General features: G+C 36.3%; 2 protein-coding genes across 2 annotated transcripts; both read right to left on the minus strand.

Moving 5' to 3' along the window:
- Nucleotides 1–12,853: 12,853 nt before the first annotated feature.
- LOC127101054 (G-type lectin S-receptor-like serine/threonine-protein kinase At2g19130) lies at nucleotides 12,854–16,168 on the minus strand. Its single transcript, XM_051038370.1, has one exon. It carries the CDS (start codon nucleotides 15,702–15,704, stop codon nucleotides 13,224–13,226), a length of 2,481 nt encoding a protein of 826 aa, XP_050894327.1. The 5' UTR covers nucleotides 15,705–16,168; the 3' UTR covers nucleotides 12,854–13,223.
- Nucleotides 16,169–16,719: 551 nt separating this feature from the next.
- LOC127101055 (uncharacterized) lies at nucleotides 16,720–19,341 on the minus strand. The gene is made up of 4 exons (XM_051038371.1): nucleotides 18,976–19,341; nucleotides 18,659–18,876; nucleotides 18,322–18,429; nucleotides 16,720–17,864 (listed from the first exon to the last, which is right to left on the minus strand). Exons 1-4 carry the CDS (start codon nucleotides 19,265–19,267, stop codon nucleotides 16,968–16,970), a joined length of 1,515 nt encoding a protein of 504 aa, XP_050894328.1. The 5' UTR covers nucleotides 19,268–19,341; the 3' UTR covers nucleotides 16,720–16,967.
- Between the last annotated feature and the right edge of the window lie 579 nt (nucleotides 19,342–19,920).

The following is a 19,920-nucleotide window of genomic DNA, read 5'->3' on the forward strand; positions in this document are numbered from 1 at the left end:
CATCTCGAATTCACCCTGCATAAGATCTGAAAACTCTCTCACGAGATTCATGTTAGTAGACCCAAATATAATATCGTCAACATAAATTTGTACTAATATCAAGTGCTTTCCTTGACGTTTGATAAAGAGAGTTGTGTCAACCTTTCCTCTTGAGTAACCTTGATCAAGTAAAAATTTACTTAGTCGCTCATACCAAGCTCTAGGAGCTTGTTTGAGACCATATAAAGCCCTTTTTAGTTTGTAAACATGATCGGGATACTCATGAGATTCAAAACCCGGAGGTTGTGCGACGTAGACCTCTTCATTTATGTAACCGTTAAGGAACGCGCTCTTAACATCCATTTGGAATAGTTTAAAGTCTTTCGCACAAGCGAAGGCAAGGAGAAGGCGTATAGCCTCGAGTCGGGCAACCGGCGCATAAGTTTCCTCATAGTCGATGCCTTCCTCTTGGTTATACCCTTGCGCGACTAAACGCGCCTTGTTACGGGTTATTACCCCGTTTTTGTCCAACTTGTTCCTAAACACCCATCGGGTGTCGATTACTCGATGACCTCGCGGAGGAGGGACAAGGTCCCAAACCTCATTTCTAGTGAACTGATTTAGTTCCTCCTGCATTGACAAAAACCATTATTCATCGAGTAGGGCTTCTTTAGGATTTTTAGGTTCCATTTGTGAAACGAAAGCGAAGTGATAACAGAAATTACTTAGCTTCGATCGAGTTGTAACACCCTTTGAGATATCTCCGAGAATGTTGTCAATTGGATGGTCTTTGGGAGACTTCCAAGCTTGAGGGAGATCATCGTTTGAAGGCGGATGAGCTACCTCGGTTTCCTCATGGTGTACATTTATATCCTCCTCAACTTTGACTTTGTCGGGTTGATCAATCCCCGGCTCGCCGCCCTTGAGTATGTCTTCCGTAGATGTACCTGCACCATGAACAACACTACCCTTTCCGACGTTTCTCGGATAGGATTCGTCAAAAGTGACATGTACAGACTCTTCCACAGCAAGTAATCGTTTATTATATATTCTATATGCTTTACTCGATTGAGAGTATCCGAGGAAGATACCTTCGTCGGCTTTGGAATCGAATTTGCCCAAGTTTTCCTTTCCATTATTTAATACAAAATATTTGCAACCGAAAACATGTAAGTGAGAAACATTTGGCTTTCGCCCTTTTAAAAGCTCATACGGTGTTTTATTTAGAATGGGGCGAATGAGCACCTTATTCAAAACATAACACGCCGTACTAATGGCGTCGGTCCAAAAATATTTCGGTAAACCACTTTCGTTAATCATTGTTCTTCCCAATTCTTCCAAAATTCGATTTTTACGCTCCACAACCCCATTTTGTTGAGGAGTACGTGGAGCGGAGAAGTTATGATCGATACCATGGTTACCGCAATATTCTTCAAATAAATGGTTTTCGAACTCACCCCCATGGTCGCTTCTAATTGAAACAATGTTTGTATTTAATTTATTTTGGGAAAGCTTAGCAAATCTTTCAAAGGCGGTGAACGTATCGCTCTTGCTTACTAAAAAGATAGTCCAACAAAATCTAGAAAAATCGTCCACTATTACGAAACCGTAATAATTTCCTCCTAGACTTTTAATCCTAGACGGCCCAAATAAGTCCATATGAAGAAGTTCGAGAGGTATCGTTGTTGAAACGATATTTTTGGATTTAAATGAGATCCTCGTTTGCTTCCCTTTTTGACAAGCATCACAAAGGTGATCCTTGGTGAACTTTATTTTGGGGAGACCTAGGACTAGATCTTTTGAGACTACTTTATTTAGTAAATCAAAATTAACATGTGCTAAACGTCTATGCCATAACCATGAATCTTCACTCATTGTTACAAGGCATTTGTCACTTGTTAACGATACTTCGTTCAAGTCTAACATATAGACATTATTCACTCGCAGGCCATTAAACATACTCTTCTTATCATCATTATGTACAATTTTGCAACAATCTTTTGAAAAAGATACATTGTATCCTTTGTCACATAATTGACTGATGCTGAGTAGATTGTGTTTAAGACCTTCGACAAGCAATACGTCAGAAATAGTAGTGGAAGAAGGGTTACCTACACTACCTTTACCTAGTATTGCTCCACGGTTGTTGTCACCATAGGTTACATATCCTTTCTTCTTAGCCACGAAGTCAATGAAGAGTGATATGTCTCATGACATGTGCCTTGAGCATCCACTGTCGAGAACCCATCTTCTCTCGGTGGTCTCGAGGCATTGTACCTATGGAAATGCAATTAACACGAGAAGGTACCCAATGGCTTATTGGGTCCTGAATGGTGAGTAACGAAATGGTTGCATTTGGGCAGCCATTGATAAATGCCTTTAGGAACTAAGAATCTCCTAAACCTGCATTTAGCAATGGAATGGCCTTTCTTGCAACAATAAAGACAAGAAAAATTTACATTTTGATTGCCTTTGTTATCTTCATCCTTTATAACATATTTATATTTTTGATATGGATTAACCATACTTTTTCGAAAGTTTGATTTATCGATTGCAAAGGTAATCTTGGGCTCAAGAGCTTTGTCAAGTTTGGTCTTTAGGTTTCTTACTTCACCTTGCCAAATATAACAAGTATCACACCCAAAGTTGATTATTCTATTTCTAAGGTCCTCACAACCTGCTTTTGTGATTTCTACTATAGAAGCTTTGAATGCCTCAAGTTTCCTTTCGGATTCTCGAATTTTTTGTTCCAAATGGATAAAAATTTGGTTATTTGAGGCAAGCCTTTTAAAGGCCTCTTTAGCTTCACAGTGTAAAGTATCAAATGCAGCTTGTAATTCATGATGAGACATACTAGAGGATTTTTCATATTTAGCATGTCGTACCTGTTTCTTTTTGTTCTTTTGATGAGCAGAGAGGCATAGGTTTGCAGCTTCATCTTCATCACTAGAACTTTCATCATCGGAGGAGTCGATATCGCTTTCCCAAACTATGTATGCTCTCCTTGGATTTGATGATTTCTTGTGTGATTTGTATGATTCCTTTTCCTTTGTCTTCTTGTTCATCGAACAGTCCGGTTTGTAATGACCGGGCTTCCCACAAGTGTAGCACGACCCTCTAGTCTTTTTGCCTTTTGAGTCATCATCTTTAGAGTACCTCGATTGTTTCCGGAAGTTTACCAAGTTCTTCTCGGAATGTTGGATGTCGTTCTTTCTCACGTAACGATTGTAGCGTTTAACGAACAATCCCATATCTTCGCTCTTGTCCTCTTCTTCTTCGTCGCTCGAGAAATAATCACTTTGCTCTTTTGCTTGAGACTTCGAGGAGGAAGTCTTAAGAGCTATAGATTTCTTTTCACTCACCTTTGTTTTGTCCTTCTTTTCTTTCTTTTCGTGTTGTTCTAGGCTCAAGAGTACTTGTTCGTGCTCTTGTAGTTTGCCAAATAATGTTGTCAAGTCTAATATGGTAAGATCATTTGCTTCTTTGATGGCGGTCACTTTCGGCTGCCATTCCCTGTTAAGACATCTAAAGATCTTATTAGTAGCAACATCATTGGAAACCGGCCTACCTAATGAATGTAATCGATTGATGAGATGAGTAAATCTCTTTTGCATGTCAGCAATGGTTTCCCCTTGCTCCATGAAAAAGAGATCAAACTCTTGTGTTAGTGTGTTGATTCTTGCCAACTTAACATCGTTCGTCCCCTCATGGGCGATTTGTAGTGAATCCCACATGGCCTTAGCAATAGGACAATGGGATACACGATAGTATTCATCTACACCTAATGAGGAGATAAGGATATTTTTGGCTTTCCAATCATAATTGTATTTTCTTTCATCATCATCGGTCCATTGTGCTTTGGGCTTTGGCACTAATTCATCATTCTCATTGGTCATGGTTATTTCAATTGGACCATTGAGAATAAAGTTCCATATTTTTCTATCTATAATTTATGTGCACCCGCATACAGTCTTTCCAATAACTATAATTTTCACCATTGAAAACGGGAGCTCTATTATAAGCCCCTTTAGGTTCGTTAGCCATTTTCTATCAAAGTTATATTTTGAAGCACGGAGTGAACCGGTGCTCCTGATACCACTTGTTAGACTATGGCACGGATCTAGAAGGGGGGGTTGAATAGATCCCAATTAAAATTTGAGTCGGCGCTACCAATTAAAAATTGGTTTTGAAAATTTGTTTTAAGTGCGGAAGTGGCCGAGGAAAATATAGTCTAAAACGAACTGTTATTGGAAAACCGGATATGCGTCTAGCCTATGGATTAGAGATAATGTAGAATAAGAATCACTACACTTGTCACACTATCAATGATTTATTTCACTTGCTAGGATTCCTAGTTCCAATGATTCAAAGAGCAAACCAAACTAGATACACAACTAAGATAATTTTGGTTTAGGCAAATTATCAAACACTTGGTGTGCAAAAACACTCCAAGTGATATTTATGTTGAGTAAGTGATTCCAATTAGTCTAGTACAATATTTTATTGTACTTTGGACACCTATTTCACTTTTTCTTGTTCTTTGTACACTTGAATCAATTTGTCAAATGTTAGTTGATACAAATAACTAAACTTCTATTTATAGTAACAAACCAACCAACCCACTTAACAGCTTTTCAAACACAAAGGGAATTGCTTAAAAACTGAATTTGCGCACGAACGGTCGACCATAGCAGGTCTATGCGTCGATGCATAGCCTGCAGTTTTGGACAATTTGAAAAAAACAACAGTATGCGTCGACCATAGGTCGGCGTGCGCTGACCCGTGGTTCATGCGCTGACCCCTGCGGTCGACTCAAGCATTTTGTGCGCTGACCCGTGGTTCATGCGCTGACCCCTGCGGTCGACTCAAGCATTTTGTGCGCTGACCCGTGAGGAAATGCACTGAGTTATGCGCCGACCCTACGGTCGACTCAAACCCTGCAAATCTGCAAAAATTCAGATTTTTGTGGTTTTCATGCATTTTGTCATGACCACATTTTATCCACATATGTTGTATGAAATATAACAGTTTAGATGAGCATAGAAAAGGATATGATAGGTGATATGTTGCATTTGTTTTGTAGAGGTGGAATCGACAATGCCGATTCATCCATGGTGGTCATTTGTCATCATCGAAACCTATGATCGTATGTTGTATGACAGTTTGCCCTTACAAAAAATACAAGTATGATATAATCACAAAGTGCTTGGTGATCTCTCCCAAAACAAGCCCAATGAAAGAGGGGTAAGGAGGATGCCAAGGTATGATCCCAATGCTAATGCTTATGATGGAATTGCATAAGGGATCTTAGGGTCAAAATTGGGGTCTTACACTCATTAGCTCTCTTCAAACCTTTGAAGTGGGTATAATTGGAAGATCATAACAAATGAAAAAAGGTGTAGATTTTGTATCCAACACTCAAGATAATGAAGATCAAGGTGAGAAGGATACTGAAGAAAATCTTTTAGATGTTATTGTCTTTATTGGAAGAAAGTTCAACAAAGCATTGAGAAAGTTGGACAGAAGATGGAGGACAAATGTTCAAGACAAGGTGTCTGACATCAGTCCTTAGAACAAGAACATAGATGAAAACAAACTTAACAAAGGAAAATGAGTTCAATATCATGAATGTGAAGGGTTTGGTCACATCAAAGTTGAATGTCCTACTTTTCTAAAGAAACCGAAAAAACGATAATCAATCACTTAGTCTAATTCTGATGATGAAAGTGAAGGAGAAATAATTAACAGGGTAATGGCTTTCACTAGAAAGTATAAGTCTAAAGGTGGGTCTTGTGATGAAGACATGACTAAAGAAGAGTTAGTTGCAACATATAGGCTTCTATACACCAAGTGGGATGAAGCATGCGTAACTGTAGAGAAACAGAATAAAACCATAAGTGTACTTCATAAGTCTGAATGTATTGTCACCAGCAATGAGCAAGAAGTGCTAATGAAGGGTTCCATGTCCAAGGAGAATTTCTATATGTGTATATCATAGCTCTCATCTTGTTTGATGTCCAAGGTTGATGAAACTAAGTTTTGGCACCAGAAACTTGGTCATCTCAACCTCAAGAGCATGAAAAAGATCATATTTGAATAATCCACTAGGGGTTTGCAAAAACTAAAAATTAAAGAAGGAAAACTTTGTGGAGATTTCCAAGTCGGTAAGCAGACAAGATGTCCCACGAGAAGCTCCAGCATCTGACCACCTCAAAAGTTATTGAATTACTTCATATGGACCTCATGGGGCATATGCAGGTGGAAATTCTTGGTGGAAAAAGATATGTTTTTGTGCGTGTGGATGATTTTTCAAGATACACGTGGATTAACTTCATTAGAGAAAAATCTAACACCTTTGATGTTTTCGAAGAGCTATACCTATCTATTCAAAAAGGAAAGGGGGTGAAATTGTAAAGATAAGGAGTGACCATGGCAATGAATTTGAGAATTTAAAGTTCTTTGAATTTTTCTCTGCGGAAAGGATCAACCATGAATTCTCAGTACCTATCACACCTCAGTAGAATGGAGTTGTAGAATGCAAGAATAAAACCTTACAAGAAGCTGTTAGGGTCATGTTGCATGCCAAGAATCTTCCTTGCCATATTTGGATTGAAGTTATGAACACTGCTTGTCACATTCACAATTGAGTGACCATCAGATCTAGAACCAAAGTTACTTTGTATGAGCTTTGGAAAGGAAAAAAACCCAATGTTAAATACTTCTATGTCTTTGGTGGCAAGTTCTACATATTGATAGATCGTGAGAAAAGAAGAAATATGGATCCAAAGAGTGATGAAGGGATATTTCTTTATTACTCTATCAATAGCAGAGCCTACGGGGTGTACAACACTCGTACCAAGATAATGATGGAATTCATTAATGTTGTCATTGATGATAATCCTGAAGAAAAGGATGTTTTTAAGGATGAATGTGATGTTTCCCCCCAACAGACAGATGTCCCAGCAGATGTTTCACACAAGGAGTCATACATTTGTACTGAAAACATAAATTCTGAAAATCCTCAAACCAACAAGAGACCATCTATCAGAATTCAGAAGGATCATCCTATTGAAAATGTAATAGGAAATCTGAATGAAAAAGTTATCCCCAAATCCAGATATATGATATCCAACTTTTACTTCATAGCCATGATTGAACCTAAAAATGTCAAAGAATCACTCACTGGTGAATTCTGGATAAATGATATGCAAGAAGAACTGTGTCAATTCGGAAGACATAATGTACGGGAATTAGTTGCAAGACCTGGTGATGTCAATGTCATTGGCACTAAGTGGATATTCAAGAACAAATGCGATGAGTATGGTAATGTAACAAGGAACAAGGCAAAGCTAGTTTCTCAAGGGTACACTCAAATAGAAGGATTGATTATGATGAGACATTTGCTCTTGTTTCTAGACTTGAATCCATTAGATTATTACTAAGCATTTCATGCATGATGAAATTCAGGTTGTATCAAATGGATGTTAAAAATGTCTTCAATAATGGTTATCTTAATGAAGAAGTCTATGTAGAGAAACCTAAGGGGTTCATTGATCCCAATTTTCCAGATCATGTGTACAAGTTAAAGAAAGCTCATTATGGCTTAAAGGAAGCTCCAAGAGCTTGGTATGAAAGATTAAAATGGTTTTTGGTCAACAATGGTTATAAAATAGGTTGAATAGATAAAACTCTTTTCTAAATAATGATGGAAGACAAGTTTGTGAAGAAGGCTAGGGCTCCAGAGTCAAAGCAGACTGGTCTAGAGAAAAATGGATCCAAGGTGGAGACACGTGTTGGACCATCTATTCGAGCATTTGTGACTGGGAAAAAGGTTGTCACAAAGATGAAGTTCTTGAGGAAGATACTTGTTCAAACACATGATTCAGACTCATATGCTGATGAAGATTGGGTTACCTTCATGGATTCAGATGGTTGGTCTGAATATCATGTCTGAAGATTGATTTATCAAAGTGTTTTTGCTATGTTCTTTTGGCTCTTATATTTGGGCATGTATTGTTTCCTTGTTCTAAATCTATAAGGGCTTGATAGCCTTATGTTTTTTGTTGCCAATAATTGTCCTGATGCTCTAGCATTTTGTTCATCATTTGTGATATTGGTTGGTGTTTTTCTACTTCTAATATATTGTGTGTATATGCTAACATACTAACATCTGTGTTGACTGACCGACTGAATTTTCTAAGTCATACCTTTGCCAAATTATGGAAAAAGGGGGGAGTAATTGTGTGTATGATGTGTATGGGTATTATATTCTAACTACTTACTACTACCTTTATGGTGTATAAGGTTCTCCCGATCTGATATATGTTGCGGATTGTATGCTTAGTACTAACTAGTTGAGCATCTGAATGTTGTGTGAACACATGCTGAAGTATATGGCCTGGCATTTGGACCTAAACTTTGTGTGTTGATTTATTTGTGTTAGTAGTATCTATTGATTATGACTTGACTACTAACTGTGTGTGCATGCCTGACTAACTAATCATGAATGATTGCATGTCTTGTCTATTATGGAGCATTGACTATGTGTAGCAACCACTTGACTTCTAACTTGTGCTACTAACTTCTGTTGTTGTTGATGTGCTACTCTGATTTGTACTTCTGCTACTGCTATTATTTGCTCTATGTGCTTGAGTGTGGTGTGCTTATTGCTCAACTTATGTTGCACATCTTGTATGCTTTTTAAGAATGTTGTTTTGCCAAAATCTCCCAAAGGGGGGATTGTTGTTCCTTTTGGATTTGTTGCATTATGTAAAACAACATGGTATGTTCAAGCTGTTTTGTGAAGAAAGGACACATGTGGGATCATATGTCCCAGCATGTAGCCCTTGTTAGAAGGACAAGGTTGTTGATGTTTTGGCGCGTATTTCTGCAGCATTGTGCAACAAGATTTGTTGTTATCTTTTAGCAATGTGTGATGTGATTTGTTTGACATATATTTGAAGATCAAATCAATTTAAATGGAGATATAAATTTGAATTTGAATTAAAAATAAATCATATCTTTTGTTGGATACTTTTGTTGAGTAAATCAAATCCAATTGTATTAGTTATAATTCTGGACGAAATCAAATCAAATATCCAAAGGAGAAAAATCCCAGAATTGCATTGTTATTTAAGGAGACTTTCACCTCATCATTGTGGGTGCACTCTAGGATTGAATATATTTGTGCTAGGGTTTATTTGAGTCTTTTGTTTGTGTTACTTGTACACCACGTTATTGCTTCATTCATACCATAAGGCATAGTAGTTAGTTTGTTTAGTTGAGTTGTAAATTCAACATTGATCATTCTGATTATTGTTGTTAATCACTAGGGTTAGTGATTGAGAGAAAGTAAGAAGGGGTTATCATATTTAGGGAGAACCCTACATATAAATACATTGAGGGTAAAATTAAGAAGAGGGGCATTAAGAAAGGGGTTTGTTCATCTAAGACGCTTTGTACTAATTTTATTAAAGAGTAGATTTTCTTTCTTGGATAGAGTGCCCCCTAGACGTAGGTGATGTTTGCACTAAATTGGGTTAAGAATTCTTTTGTTTTCTTTACTATTTTTACTTTGATTCATTATTGATGTCATAGTGTGTTCAATATGATTTAACAAGTTATACAAGTTGTCTCAGACATTTAGTCCAATATTTGTCCCCTGAGGAACAAAATTTCAGTCATTATTATAAGTGAGGCAAATAAGACATAAACATATGGGCCAATTGTTGCTTATTCCTTTTGCTAGCCTCTGTTGGTCTAGCCACTTTTTTGGATGACGGGTGTCCATCCTGCTAAGTTGTTTGGTTAGGGAAGCTACATTGATCTCCATGGCCACGCCTTCTCCTTGATCTTTATGGTTCGTAGATTCTTTTTGCCCCTTTAGGATGATGCTGATGGTGGCCGGTTCTCCCTAGGGATTGTGATACTTCATCTTTAGGTGCACAGGGAGGCTAAGACGTCTAGCGTGGCTATAAAAGGTCTTCTCAAAATACATTTATAGACGTTTGTGCAGGGGACAACGAGGAATTATGAATTGATTGCCTAAATGTTCTTCTCATCGCCTACGAAGACCATCAGATCCACATATCCCCATGAACGGGTGGTGGTCCCATTGAACGCCTGGAAGTCGGAACCTTCATATGGTCATAAGCTTCCCCTATCGAGGCCCTTCTTCTTAAACAACTCTGAGTACATAATGTCACGGGAGATGCAACCATCGACGAGGATCCGGGAGACACCAAACTTTCCCATTGTGGCGGTGATTACCAGGAGGGAAAAAATTGGGGGCGCCTCCGACCTTATCGGAATTCAGAAACCCCAACATGAATCGGTCAGGAATCTTCGTCGATGTACATGTATCTTTTCTATAAACAGTCATCATTTCAGTGATCTTCCTTTTCATAGTTCCCTTGGAATGGAGATTTTCTTGAGGTGTTCCTCTGGTGATGGATGCGATATACAACCACTTTCCTTTGCTAGCCTCTCATCTTTCTCCGCTAGTCCTAGCATCTACACTCTTCAAGGGGGTTTTCTTTTAGGTGATTCCTCCCTATCTCTCTTACCCCCTTTGACGTATTTAGCCAGTCAGCCTTTCTTAATCAACCATTTGATGGCATCCTTCAGCGCAGTCATCAGTGGTGTGGTTGTAGCTTCTACGGAAGCGATATTACTTCAAATTATCAATGCGGGATGTTTCCCTGACGAGATAAGGATGTCGGAATCCTCTTTTCTAAAATTCGGTGTTGGCACAGTCCAAGTAGATCTTTTCCCGAGAAACCGTAAGGGGTGTACTTGTCATACCGCCCTTGCATACCTCAGTCAAATTCATCTCGACTCCGATGGAACTCCTTCTCGATCGGGGGACTGGAGTCGGTTTCGAATGATACGGGATTGTCGAAACGTGTGCTCACTTTATCGTCTAAGAGCGTGTACGAGTCAGTCATAACAAACTCGTTATTTGATAAGAGTGAACAGAGAGCCATTGGATGTATTTGTAGTTGAAATAGTTTGTTATCATCAAGATGATAATTCTCGTGTGTTGAGAAGGTTATGGAATGAGTGTCGTTCCTTCCTGGTGGTCGATCGGGTTCGATATGGTCGATTTAGAACAAGTTCAATCAACATAAAGGCATAGATTTCTAAGAAACATATGCTTATGTAGCTAGATTAGAGACCATAAGGATGCTTTTATCCTTCTCATGCATTTGGAATTTTTTTTTAATTTTTTCAAATGGATGTAAAAAAGTATGTTCTTGAATGATTATACAAGAGAAAGTGTATGTTGATCAACCTCCTCGTTTTTTAAATTCTTTTCTTCCTAATCATGTTTTCAAGCTTAAAAAGAATCTTTACGATCTAAAACTAGCCCATGAAACTGGGTGGGTACGAACGACCCATTTAGATTTTGATTTATCTCGTTTTAACCAAATTTATTCTACTATTATAAATTAATTTAAATGTTAACATGCTTTTCTACAACATTATTCTTAAATGTGTTTCCTTGAAAAATTGAAAATTTGTCGAGGAAAAAAAAAGAGAGAAATTTGAATTTTACGCTAATTTTGCAATACTATTAATAATAATACTCTTTTGACACCAATATTTAATATTTACCATGAATATCACTGTTCACAAATAAAGGGAACAATAACTTTTTTTTTAATTTTTAATTTTTGACTTTTCAATATCTTTCTCTATATATAAAACTACTTTGGTTTTAATTGATAGTTTGGTTAATATTATTCTGACCTCGAAAGTACTTTTAAATCATAAAGTTTATAAATTGAGTGTAAACCACTTATTAGTATATAGTTCATAGTTTGGTTATTAAATGTTTTGATATCAAAAAATAATTTTTTTTATAATAAATTAACTTTGGTTAATAGTATGTAAAATAATAAATAATTTAAATCATAATTTGATTAATAAGTGACTAGACATAATAGAGTTATAAAAAAAAATAGTCTTAAGTATAAAAGTAAAGTTAATTAATAAATCGTAGAATGTTAGTTAATATTTTATAATTTAATGTTTGAAGGGGGTTATTATTTTGTATTTTGTTGATTAACAAATTAATAAAAATAAATTATAAATAAAATAAATAATTAAATAATATATTAATGATAAAATTCATTAATAATACAATCTTATAGTTATAAAATAAATTTTTTTAAATACTATTTTTTAAAAATATTGTATTTTTATTTTAAATAATATTGTTCTTTTTGTGTGAATTGTGCAATTCAGTGTAAGTGTCAAATATTGGTATGAAGATAGCATATACAATGCATTTCTTTACGTAAAATAAAATGTTTTTTTTAATGTAAAAGGCCCTATGAGCCTTCATTGGCTCTTTCTACCGCAAAATTCAGCCTTTCAACAACTCTTTTCCCCTTTCTTTTAGCCACAACCACCTTTCTATTTTTTTTTTAGATTTGGAGATAATTCTTTTATATCCCTTATTCATCCCTTTGATCAGAAAATCCCGATGCCCATTTCACCAAATGAACTTCGCAAACTTTTCACCCTTTGCCATTTTGCTAATTAGTTCAAACCTTCCATTGTTACACACTTCAATTTAGTTGACATAATCGACTAACCTTTTATATTGATCGTTTGTTGTTTTCAGCTACCAACCAATCATTTATGATTAACTTTAGAAGTTAACAATTGCAAATCATTATACAATGAAACATTAACAACTAATTAACCGTAAAACGTTCATATTTAATAATCAAAGACTTCTCAATCATGAGGAGTAGGATATGGATTCACCAAAATAAGTTTATACATTAACAAATTACTGCTTGATGCACCAAACTTTGATAATTTGTCTGAAATCTCAGTGAAGCACTATCACACAAATACAAAGTAGATATATGAGTTTTCATTTGACATTATTTAGGATGAATTTACAAACAATGATGGCAATAGTTCATCTAAAGAAACTACGCATTACAATTAAAGATCTCAATATCAAAAGCAATTGAGAGAAATCCCTAAAACGTGTCCAGCTAATTTTGTCTCAAAGATGGACCCTTCTTCATCGCAGTCGAAACTCACAACATCCACACATTCGGGACAATAGTGGTTGTTCAATTAAAATGAAACAATTTAGATTTAAACTCAGTCTTTGAAATTATAAAATAAAATGTAAAAATCACTAATTGTTTGGAAGTTGTGACTAATGTTTTTGAATGTGTGAATGTAGAATTCCTTTTACAGCATGGAGTCAGATATCTTCAAGGACTAATGCTAGTAGATGAGATGTGGCTTTTAGCTTGAGAAGAGTCTGTCGAAACACTGCTCTTTACCTGTGAGTTATGAGTGGAGTTTGAATCAGTGAAGAAAACAATGTCTTCATGGTCATCAATAAAAGCTTGAAGGGATCTAGGAATTGGAGGCAAAGCAACATCCAACACCCCTTCAAGTATTTGAACGACTTGACCCATGGAAGGCCTGTGAATTTCATCATCTTGAACACACCATGCAGCAATCTTTATGAGTCGAGTGATCTCCTCAACATCAGCGTCTCCCTCCAATCTAGAGTCTAATAGGCTAATCACATTCCCTCCTTGGTGTACTACGTTTGCAGCCAATGTAGGAAAGAATCTAATTTGACCGTCTACAGAAGGATCCGAGTTCCTTCTGCCTGACACAAGCTCAAAAAGCATCATTCCGTAGCTGTAAACATCGGCTTTAGCGGTAATAGCCACTCCTGAAATCCATTCCGGAGCTAAATAACCTCTTGTTCCTCTCATGGTAGTTAGGACCCTGCTAAAGTCCCTTCCAACAAGCTTTGCAAGGCCGAAGTCTGCTACCTTTGGACAAAATTCAGAATCTATGAGGATGTTTTCTGGCTTCACATCGCAGTGAATGATACAGTCTCTACACTTTTCATGAAGATATGTCAATCCTCTAGCTATTCCAAGAGCAATTTGGAATCTTACTTTCCAATTCAACATGTTGGCGTTCTGAAACAGATTTGAATCCAAAGACCCGTTCAGCATGTAATCATAAACCAGAAGCCTTTTGTCGCCTTCGGAACAAAAACCACGAAGCCTAACAAGGTTGACATGTTGAACAGTTCCAATGGTACTGACTTCTGTTCTAAACTGCTTCTCGCCTTGGCTAATGCTTTCAAGTTTCTTCACTGCTATGACACTTGAATCAGGTAATATTCCTTTGAAGACAGAACCAAAACCTCCTCCTCCTAGTTTCTCTGAGAAATTCTTTGTTGCATTTTGCAAATCTCTGTATGCAAATGCTATTAATGAGCCCTCCACAGAAGTTCTTGTTCCAGCTAGTCTCTTTCTTCGCCTAATCACGAGAATTAGAACAAGAACAAGGAGAATCATTATACCACCAACAGCACCACCAACAATACCAATGGTTGTACCTTTATTGCTTTTTGAATCAGGAAACTCAGATGCTGCAAGTTTGAGAAACAATGTCTGTCCATTACTGTCATCTTGAGAAAGCTGTTGCAGATTCAAGAGTTCTCCCCTCCAAATGAAACAACCACTATTGTTATAAGTATATGCTGTGCAGGAACAGTTGCTCAAACACGTTGACTCGCATTCCTCACTCAAACCAGCTTCCACAACAGGCCGTGCATGTTCGGGCAAAGCCAAATTTGATTTGGTTAAGAACCTATCTTTGGCACCACTAGAAGGATTATTAGATACCTCACATTGAAATTTGTTTGTTTTCACACACCCATTTGAGTAATCATCAAGATCCCAATCAGATTGTGACTTTGGTTCATAACCATTCAAACAATTGCAGGGTGGCTTTGAGATCTCATTGCAGCTACCAAATGCACCACAGAAAGCATAAACCTGACACTGTCCTCTTGGTTGTGACCAAAATAAATTCCATTGCTGGGTACTCTCCAGCCAAGTATATTGCTTGATCTGCCCAGACACATCCATCACGAAGCGAGATATAACAGAATTGCTGTACAAAGAGTATGTAAAGTAGCTTTCATTTGCGTTATTCTCAAAGGTGAAATTGTAGATGTAGTTTGCCCTCATTTCAGGAACCAAACTGAATATCTGTCCATTCCAAGAACCACTTGTCCAATACTGTTGAGTTTTATTCCAAAGAATCAGGTATGAATTGGTTCCATTAGGATCTAGTTCAAGAGAGAACAAACCAGTTGCTGGATCTTCACTGTTCTTCCATGAAGTAAGATATTGAGGCTTCTTAGTTATCTTATCGAGTTTAATTTTGCCACCAGGAAGCCAAGTATCTGATGGAAAATCAAAACTCTGCCAAAGAGCTTCCGATGCTGATGCATTAGGCCTATTACTTAATATAAGATTACCAGTATCTAAAAGGACAGCAAATACAGAATTTGAACTAGTAGAACTCAAATTTGTTGACCAAACTATAGTTTGAGACTGATTCAAGAGAACTAAATTACCATCAGAAATAGCTAACTTGGAAGCAATTTTATCAGAAACTGGGTCATCTCTATTTGCTACCCAAACATATGTCCTTAAAGATATCTTTTTGTACCACATGCCTATGTAGTAGTTAGAAGAATTACCTTTATTGAAGAAACCCAATTCAAAGTTGCCATCTTTGGAGACAAGAGTTTGATCACCAGAAAGAGATTGGTTTGATGAGATGATGGTCAAAGCAGAAAGGGAAGGGTAGGTGTGCAAAGAAATGCAGATGATGAGGAAACAAGACATGAACCATGATTTTTTCTTCATGTTATTAATGTTGTAGATGATTTGGCTTCAGGTTGCAATTGTTGTCATAGAAGCTAGATATTAGTATGTGATTGCTGGGTGGGAAATGAGAAAAGAAGGCATGGGTGAATGGGTCTAACCAATGACTTGGTCGTGTTGGAGTGTGGAAAATAGTATCTTCCATTTTGTTCTCATTGGTGAAGTCAACAAAGTCGGTTGAAACATGAAAATGACTGTTGTAATGTAGGTGGATTTGGCCGCAATGTGTAAGCCTTGAAGTTTTTTTTCCTAGGAGCTGAAAAGTCTAGAGTTTTAGAGTTCTACTTTTCCTTTAGCTTATAAATTATTTTATCATGAAAGAAAAAACTCAAGTATCCCATTTTCGTAATGAACTACAAGTGGGAATTTAATTAATTTTGTTTGAACCAACCAACTATAATTTTTTTGACCTCTTGACTAGTGTTCGGTAAACAGATCACAAAAAACAGAGGTATAACACATAGATCATCGGACGTCAAACCCAAAGAGGCAGAAAATATCTTAAACAATAAATTGATATCATAATATTGAAATCAATGCAAGTGATCATATTTAATTGTTTTAAAATAAGTAGTATTTTTAATTTTCGATACGATTTATATTTGAAAAATACTCTGAAATATTTTTTTAAGATTTTAAAATAATAAATTCTTCTTGAAAGTTTAAAGAATTGAAAATTGAAATGATTAATTTTTTATAAAATATTTTTTTATTTAAAATCTTTTTAAAAAGTGTCTCTTTAAGAACTCATTATGAGACGGTTTATATTTTTATATTATTGTATTGTTTGTATCCTTGCTCAGAATTTATTACTTTTTTTACTTTACATTAATTAATAAGGATAAAAATAATGTTAAAATTATTATTCTCTCTTTTATTTAACTTTTTTTTTTATTTATGCAAAAGTGTATATGCCATTTATTTTGGGAGTAGTTTTAATACTTTTGTTGAAGATGTACACGTGAGTCGTACAATACTAAGTTATCAACAGAATAGATAAGGTAAACTCAAGTTACAATTCTTCTGTCACAAGCCGATGTTAATGTTCAAATTACATATTGCTTTCTAAGAGGGGTACAAAAGATCATCCAATTGCATGTTGATAATCATCTAACCTTTCTACTAACAAAATTTATTAATCTACATTGAGATAGGTGGAAAGAAGCCCATACCTTGCACCATGGATTTCAAAAGCAGTGCCCAACTTCGTGAGTAAACAGCATCCCTCATCAGTTCCAGGCATTATCATTCTTCAACATAGTCTGAAAGTTTAGCTCCACGGCGTTTTCTTCTGAAAATGCTTAACCCTCTCATACGAAAACCTGATAACTTAACCTTCAAAGCCTTGCTTCTGTTTCTATCTAGCTCAATATCATCATCACCTCTAACTGAAGTTTTGGGGCTGACAGCTACTACTCTTTTACCACTTTCTTTCATTTTAAACATGCTCTTGCTTTTGTTTCGATCTAACACAACATTATCATCTTCAAATGAAGTTTCAGGGCTGATTGTTACTACCCTTTTACCACTTTCATTCAATCTAAAACTTTCTTTGCTTCTGTTTCTATCTAACTCAGCATTATTATCTTCAAAATCACCACTTTCTTTCATTTTAGACCTGGTATGTAGCTGTTGTACTGGTTGATTACTGGTACAAAGTCGTCCAAAATAGTACATGGGTTCAATATAGCATGAAGAGGAAGAGACAATACCCTTCAGACGGGTTGGTTTGACAAACTTTATAAAACCCTCTAGCTCTGCAAAATTTGAATGATCAGAATAAGGAACTGAAAAAATATACTGGTCAAACTTTTTGGGAGATCCTGCTTTTCCAAATTGTTTATCAATCTGGACCTGGGTACTATTTGCGCTCCGTCTGCTTCTCTTATACCGCGATGTCAAAAAAGAACCCGAGAGAAACTCACCCTTTTTAAGGGAGTTCTTTACCCATGGAAGACCTGATGGCAAAATTCCTATAGTTGGGCGCGTTGTTGGACGGATTCTATTCAACGCCTCCAATGTATCAATGCTAAAGCTATACATAGGAACAGCTCTCACTCTAGTAAGAGTTGTATCTGTTGTAAATATATCAGGGAGACCAAGAAGATGCATAGTCTGCAACCGCTCTGGCCACACCCAAATCTTCAAATGAAAAAGAAGCATAACAGTTAAAAAGCAAAAGAGTAAAATAGAATGCTTAATCCAAATTAACTCAAGCAACGAAAATACAAGATGCAAAGTTTTGTAATATGAGATAAACATGACAGTTTATATGTAAAACTTGACACTTGTATACAATGAAAAGGTATTAATCATAGACAGGACCATCTTTGAGGGTGTCCAAATTTTTCTCAAATTTTTCTAGATAAAATTGTGAGTAAGTAGGGTTCATAATATATTTGTCATGATTAGACCATAAATAAATGTGTCCCCTATTGTTTTGTCACAATTGAGCCTTAACTAACCAACACATGGGCCTCTAAAAAGTTAAGACAGCATTGATCATATAAGTATTTGTTTACCATTTTCCTCAAATACCACAGAAAACACACATAGTAGCATGATGAGTAGAATTTTATGGTGAAGAGAAATAGAATACCAATATGTTAAGCACACTTGAAATCTGAACCAAGAGATCTTCTTTCCCCAAAGTATTGATACCAATAATAACATCATGGTCAGGATGGGACAAAATTATATCAATAGCCTGAAATCAGTCATCAGCCAAGTCAAAAGAAAACATTGTTGAAGAAAAAAGGGGATAATCCTAATTTCACGAGGAATAGAAAATGCACAATCATTTTATGATAATCCTAATTTCTAAACCCTAACATCATCATCACAAAATCTCTATATAAAAAGACCAGAACATACAAATCACAAAACGGTTCTCACGAATGTTCTGAACTGGGAAGAAAAACAGAAATACATTGTACCTGCTGAGTCGCTACACTACGAGTAGGAAAATCATAGGTAGGATTAGCGTAGGTATTATCAAGATAAACAACATCAACACCATCACCACCATGAGTATTCAGAGCAGCGGTAAGCATGTCCTTGGCGATCCTCGCCTTCTCGCAATCAGCCTCCCAACGAAAATCACCAGTATAAAGCACACAACCAAAATCTCCCGAAAACAGCAACATAACCGAACCTATTCCAAAAATAAACTACACATAATTCAAGTTTCGAAATTCAAAATTACTTAGAGATAGTTATAAAATGATATAAGTGATGGTTTACGGTTACGAACCTGGGCAGTGGCAGGCGTCGATGGCGGTGACATGGACGGTAGTGAAATCAGAAGAAGAATGTGAACGGAGGGAGAGAGTGTGGGAGGTACCAATTTGAAGAATGCGGAGGAGGGAGAGATCGAAACTGGGGTACTTGATGGGGAGGAGTTTGGCGGTGATTGCGGAGCAGAAGAGTGGGCCATGGGACCAAGATGAAGAGAGGCCTTGAGTGTGATCGGAGTGGAGGTGGGTTAGGAAGTACGCCTCGCTTCCGTTTGCCCAACGGTCTACCGATATTAACCCATCTTCCATTTTTGGCGACGGGAAAAGACTCGTACCAGTGTCGTAAAAAGTGTGAACAAGGAGAATGAGAAATTTTATTTGTATTTGCGAAATGATTGATATTGTTGGATCTTCGGCGGGAACTTTCATTATTGTTTTTTCCTCGACATTTGGTTCTAGCGGGAAAATTAGGAAAATGACCTGCCGCCCTGCTTCACTTTCAAAAAAAAATTTAACCTTGTCATCATTTTTCAAATTCTTTCCATTTTACCACCAATTTCTAAAAATATATTTAAACTAGCATGGTTTAAAAAAAACATTTTGAAATGTGTTTGCACATCTTCTATTGACGGTTTTTTTTTTAAATGTATCATACATCTATCGAGGAGCCTCTTATTCTATTTTTTTAAATTATTTTAAAAATTAATTATTATACATCGTCAGTGTACAAAAATTTACACTGTCGATTCATCACCATCATCTTTTTGCATTACTTTATAAATTTTTAAAATAAAAGTCAAACTTATTTCGATATCCAACGTATAGGATTAACTGACGGTGTAAAATCATTTTACACTGTCAGTGTATTTCAATTAAATCCAATATTTTATATGTATTATGTCATTTATATGTATTTGAAATTATAAATATTTTATTATTTTTTAAATCATTGTTATATTTTT

This window comes from Lathyrus oleraceus, chromosome 7 (genome assembly GCF_024323335.1).
Source record: "Lathyrus oleraceus cultivar Zhongwan6 chromosome 7, CAAS_Psat_ZW6_1.0, whole genome shotgun sequence".
Taxonomy (NCBI): Eukaryota; Viridiplantae; Streptophyta; class Magnoliopsida; order Fabales; family Fabaceae; genus Lathyrus; species Lathyrus oleraceus.

Bases quoted from the DNA above. Each gene is read 5' to 3' on its own strand.
- LOC127101054 (XM_051038370.1), bottom strand. From the start codon at position 15,704: ATGAAGAAAAAATCATGGTTCATGTCTTGTTTCCTCATCATCTGCATT.
- LOC127101055 (XM_051038371.1), bottom strand. From the start codon at position 19,267: ATGGAAGATGGGTTAATATCGGTAGACCGTTGGGCAAACGGAAGCGAG. The intron at 18,430-18,658 runs GTACAATGTATT...GACTGATTTCAG, and splicing joins GTAGTGTAGCGACTCAGCAG to GCTATTGATATAATTTTGTC. The intron at 17,865-18,321 runs GTATTCTATTTC...TTTCATTTGAAG, and splicing joins CAAGTGTGCTTAACATATTG to ATTTGGGTGTGGCCAGAGCG.